This window comes from Physeter macrocephalus, chromosome 13, assembly GCF_002837175.3.
Source record: "Physeter macrocephalus isolate SW-GA chromosome 13, ASM283717v5, whole genome shotgun sequence".
Taxonomy (NCBI): Eukaryota; Metazoa; Chordata; class Mammalia; order Artiodactyla; family Physeteridae; genus Physeter; species Physeter macrocephalus.
The window spans coordinates 5,712,278-5,717,153 of record NC_041226.1 but is presented as its reverse complement, the minus strand read 5'-3'; the positions used below and the strand labels follow the sequence as shown (position 1 = coordinate 5,717,153).

The 4,876-nt window shown below is 63.6% G+C and overlaps 1 protein-coding gene across 1 annotated transcript in view; it reads left to right on the top strand.

Moving 5' to 3' along the window:
* The first annotated feature begins 309 nt into the window (after positions 1-309).
* CDX2 (caudal type homeobox 2) overlaps positions 310-4,876 on the top strand; it is a 6,882-nt gene continuing 2,315 nt past the window's right edge. Inside the window, exons 1-2 of the mRNA XM_024126023.1 lie at positions 310-994; positions 4,532-4,677. Of these exons, the coding sequence (XP_023981791.1) occupies positions 448-994; positions 4,532-4,677 (693 nt within the window). The 5' untranslated portion in view covers positions 310-447. The remainder of the gene's footprint in view (positions 995-4,531; positions 4,678-4,876) is intronic.

Genomic DNA, 4,876 nt, shown 5'->3' with positions numbered 1-4,876 from the left:
CTTTTAAAATGCAAATCGTGTGTCGGGGGGTTGTGCGCCGGGTGCGCGCCGCGCCTCGACGTCTCCAGCCATTGGTGTCTGTGTCATTACTAATAGAGTCTTGTAAACACTCGTTAATCACGTAAGGCCGCCGGCCCGGGGCTCCGCACGCCAGCCTGTGGCGGGTCTTCTCCGCCTCTGCAGCCTAGTGGGAAGGAGGTGGGAGGAAAGAAGGAAGAAAGAGAGAGAGGGAGGGAGGGAGGGAGGAAGGGAGGGAGGAGACAGGCCAGAGGGAGGGACCGCCTCAGAGGCAGAAGCGCCGCGAGGAGCCGGCGGAGCACCGCGGGCCGGGGCGCAGCCACCCGCCGCTCCGACGCCCCCTCGCCCCTTTGCCAGCGCGGCCCCCGGCAGCCTCCCGCGTCCGTCCCCGGGCAGCATGGTGAGGTTTGCCGCCGGGCCCTCGCCACCATGTACGTGAGCTACCTCCTGGACAAGGACGTGAGCATGTATCCCAGCCCCGTGCGCCACTCCGGCGGCCTCAACCTGGCCCCGCAGAACTTCGTCAGCCCCCCGCAGTACCCGGACTACGGCGGCTACCACGTGGCGGCCGCCGCCGCCGCCGCCGCCGCCGCGAACTTGGACAGCGCGCAGTCCCCGGGGCCGTCCTGGCCGCCTGCGTACGGCGCCCCGCTCCGCGAGGACTGGAACGGCTTCGCGCCGGGGGGCGCGGCGGCCGCCGCCAACGCCGTGGCGCACGGCCTCAACGGGGGCTCTCCGGCCGCCGCCATGGGCTACAGCAGCCCCGCCGACTACCACCCGCACCACCCCCCGCACCACCCCCCGCACCACCCGGCCGCCGCGCCCTCCTGCGCCTCGGGCTTGCTGCAGACGCTCAACCCCGGCGCGCCCGGGCCCGCCGTCCCCGCCGCCGCCGAGCAGCTGTCGCCCGGCGGCCAGCGGCGGAACCTGTGCGAGTGGATGCGGAAGCCCGCGCAGCCGTCGCTCGGCAGCCAAGGTAAGCGCGGCGGCGCCCTGCCGGCGGGCGCCCGGGGGAGGCGCGGCCTCGGCCTCCGGCTGCGCGCGGCGAGCGCCCGGTGCGGCCCGGCGTCCGAGGGGCGGCCCGGGGACTCCGCGCCAGGGGGCCGGGGCGGGGCGACAGCGTCTGGGGGCTCCGGCCCCCCCCCCCGCCCCGGCCCTTGCGTCTGCGCTGGCCGGGGCCGGGAGTGACTCTCGTGGCCTCGCGAGCCGTGTTCAGTGCAGGGCAGAGGGGACGCTTCCTCTTCCTCCCGTCCCTCATTCATAACGTCCTCAGACTCCTGGGGGAGCCCGCGAAGGTCGGCGGAGCGCGGCCGCACGGGAGCGGGGTCGCCCTCCTCACTTGCGCCGCTCGCGCTCGCTCGGTGCGCGGCTTCCCTGGACCGTCCCCGGGCCGGGCTCCGGGCCGGGCTCCGGACCGTGTGTGCGCGCCGTCCTTGCCCGTCCGGGCCCCTCGGGATGAGTGGCGGTCTGGGGACCAGGAGGGCGGCGAGGCCGCGCGTGGGACCAGATTGGGCCACTCGGGGGACCGTTCGGGGCAACTCTGGGCATCGGAGCTGCAGCGCGTCGGGAGAGCCGGCAAAGCTGCTGAAGCTGGAAAGAAGGTGCTGGCCCCAGGAGCTAAGTAGGGAAGGGGGGACGCCTTTGATCTGCAAAGGGGTTATTTCAATCAAAAGCCGGAGGGCTGGGACAAGACACCCCGGGACTCCCCTCGTGTCTGCAGGGGGAGAAGGAGAGGAAGTCGTGGTGCAGATTCAGCCGCTGCTCCAGACACGGATCATTTCTCTGGTACCCTCCTTTCCAGGGTCTCGTGTGTGTGTGTGTGTGTGTGAGTGTGTGTGTGTGTGGGCGCGCAGACGTTCAAGAAGTTTGCTCCCAGAGATGTCTGCAAAGATCCTAGGTTTGCCGGACTGTGTCGGCTCGTAGGTTCCGGGTCTGCCCCTTCTGGTGTCGGAATGTGTGTCAAGGTGGGAAGGAAGTTCAGTAGGTGTGGCGAGAGCGTCCTGTTGGGTCCCTTTGACTCCACGAAGTCTTTCCCAGCCCTCTGCACTTCCGCTTTTTTCTCTTCCCTGCTTTCTGGCCCAGCCCGGCCCGCATGCAGGTTATGGACACTTTGCAGAGGTTTATAGCCAATTACAGCCGTATAAATCAGAGCAGCCGTTGGAGGCTGTCGCTGGGCCTCGGTTTTTGCGTCACTGGGCACATGCCGGGGCCGACCAGGTGGGAAATGCGGCGGCCCGGGGAGAAGGCCTCAGGGCCGACCTGGAGCCTCGGCTGGCTCCCTTCTCCAAGAGGAGGCGCCCTCGCCTGCACAGAGCGCGCTCCAAGGAAGGCTCTTTGCCACAGAACCTGCCTGGGGCGCAGCCGGCGGGGCTGGGGCGGCCTAGGGGAGACCCTTGGCGAGTCCCGGGAGCGTGACCGCGGAGTAGGGGCGGCGGGGGGGCGGGAGGAGAGGGAGGGGAGCCGCAGGAGCCCAGGCCGCGGGGTCAGCAGATGAGAGGCCGCTGTGAAGTCCCGCGCCGAGGTGGCAAGACCGCAGTCGGCGCCGGGCGCCCTTGTGATGTTAATGTGGGGAGACCGCGGCCCGCGGGCCGGAGCCCGACTCCTCTGCGGAGTGTCATCTGTCAAGGGGCGAGGGGGGGGTGGTACTCCGCCCGGCCCGCTTTGATATACACCTTCCCAGCCCTGCCATTGTCTCTTTTAGGGCCCGGAAAGAGGGTGGTGACTTTCGCAGTCAATAATGAATTCTGACAAGTCCCTCTCATCTCTCCTCTCTTCTAGTCCCCGCCTTGGTTCCCAGGGGGTGCGGGGCGCCTCCAAGGCCCTTGGGGCGCTGGCCGCGGGGCGCACGGTGGTCCTGGTCACAGCGTCCCCCGGTCCCTCTGTGATACTGAAAGGGCAGCCCCCGAGCCAGAGCCGCTCCCAAGTACCTCAAGGCCACTATCGCTGCTGGAAAGTTCGGCTGGGAGAACTTTGCGCCCGGCTCTCCAGCCCTGGAGGTTGTCCTCTGTGGCTCCAGCCTGGCTCCGGTGCCAGCCCCGCCTTATACTATCTGCGTGACCTAGTCTGATTCTCAGTTTGCTCATCTGTACGAAGGGGCCACTACCGCTGGCAGCTCGAGTGGGTTGGAGGCGGCAGCGCAGGCTCCCAGGACGTGTCAGTTCCCTTTAATTTCTTCGAGGGCGCAGGGTCGGGGCCGCTGCGCGCATTCAAATGCTTCTGCTGGCCGTGTTGATGTTAATGTGCCTGGCGGGGAGGGGGATGAAAGCCCCGCCGCCATTTGCTCAGTAGTGGTAATTCAAACAGAATGCGGTTGTTATTAAGGCATTGAAAGGGCTTTTCTTTGATAAGATCGCCTTGTCCTGCATTGTTTGTGGCTGTGTTCTCCTTTCAGCGGCTTGGGGGAGCTCCCTCTGATCCGGCCTGTATCTTCCCAGGGCGCTTTTGTTGTGGTTTGCAAAGGGTTTTACCTGAACAAAGTCGGCCTGCGGGGCATTAAACACCTCCGAGCAACTCCCAGACCCTTTAGATCTAACTGTAGCACCGGGCACAGGGCGATTGAACCTGTTCTGCTGGGAGAAGACCCCGACCTGGGCCGAGTGGGAGAGAACAGCTGCTGAGCGGGGCTCCGCAGAGGGCTGACCTGGGACAGACCTGGTGGAGACACCAGGCTCCGGCCTGCTCCGACTTGGTCGCGCTGTTTGTCAAGGCCCTTCAGTAAAACAATCAATCCAAGGTTTAATATGTTGACTCAATCGCATGAGCATAGATCACTGGTCAGGATAGCTCTGGCAAGGTTTGCAGCAGAAATACATGGAGGATTAAAAAAGAAAGAGTGCCAAATGCCAAGCCAGCTTCGGCCAGGTATAGAGTGTCCCCACAGGGGGGTATTATCTGCCTGCCAGACCCCGGCTCAGAATTCCTTCCACCCGATAGATAGGGCTGGGGCGCGTGTGTGTGCGTGTGCGTGTGCGTGTGTGGTGTGCGTGTGTGTTTCTGGTGACTTGAGGGAACACGTCAGCTACTGCACCTCCTTTCCACTTCTAATAAACAGAAAGTAACACCCCACCACCCACGAACAACACATATCCACAATCCCAGCTGCTTTTAGGGTAGGCTTCTATCTCTGGTAGGTCTGAAAATCTGAATATTCCCAGGACTCTGGTGCCTCTGCTCTGCCCTCTTTTCCTTTGGGCCTCACCAGCTCAGGTACTGTATTTGGCTTACAAAACCGGTGGTGGGGTTCTGCTATCTTCTGCGTGTATGAATTTTAAATTTTTCTTAATTTTCAAAAACTGCTTAATCCCAAGACCAGTTTAGTTGTCCCGAATAGCCCATACCCTCCCCCCAGGACCCTCTGGGGGGGTCTTGTCAGACTCAGCAGGAACCAGCCAAACCGTGGCCCCCTAGGGCGGTGGAGGAAGAGAAATGGCTCTTGGGTTAGGGAGGTTTGTCATTACCCATGACTGATGGGCTGCCTTGCAGTTCTCAGTGCTAACTTCGCCTTCCTCCACAGTGAAAACCAGGACGAAAGACAAATACCGAGTCGTGTACACGGACCACCAGCGTTTGGAGCTGGAGAAGGAGTTTCACTACAGTCGCTACATCACCATCCGGCGGAAAGCCGAGCTGGCCGCCACGCTGGGGCTCTCCGAGAGGCAGGTGGGAACCCTCCAAGGCCTGGTCACTGCCTGGGGGAGTCCAGTGAGGAGGGTTAGAAGCCAGGCCCCAGGATCCACCTAGTTCTGTGGGCAGATTAAAGCATAGAAGATGGAGAGCATTTTCCTTCCAGATGCTTTTTTTTTTTTTTTTTTTTTTGCGGTACGCGGGCCTCTCACTGTTGTGGCCTCTCCCGTTGCGG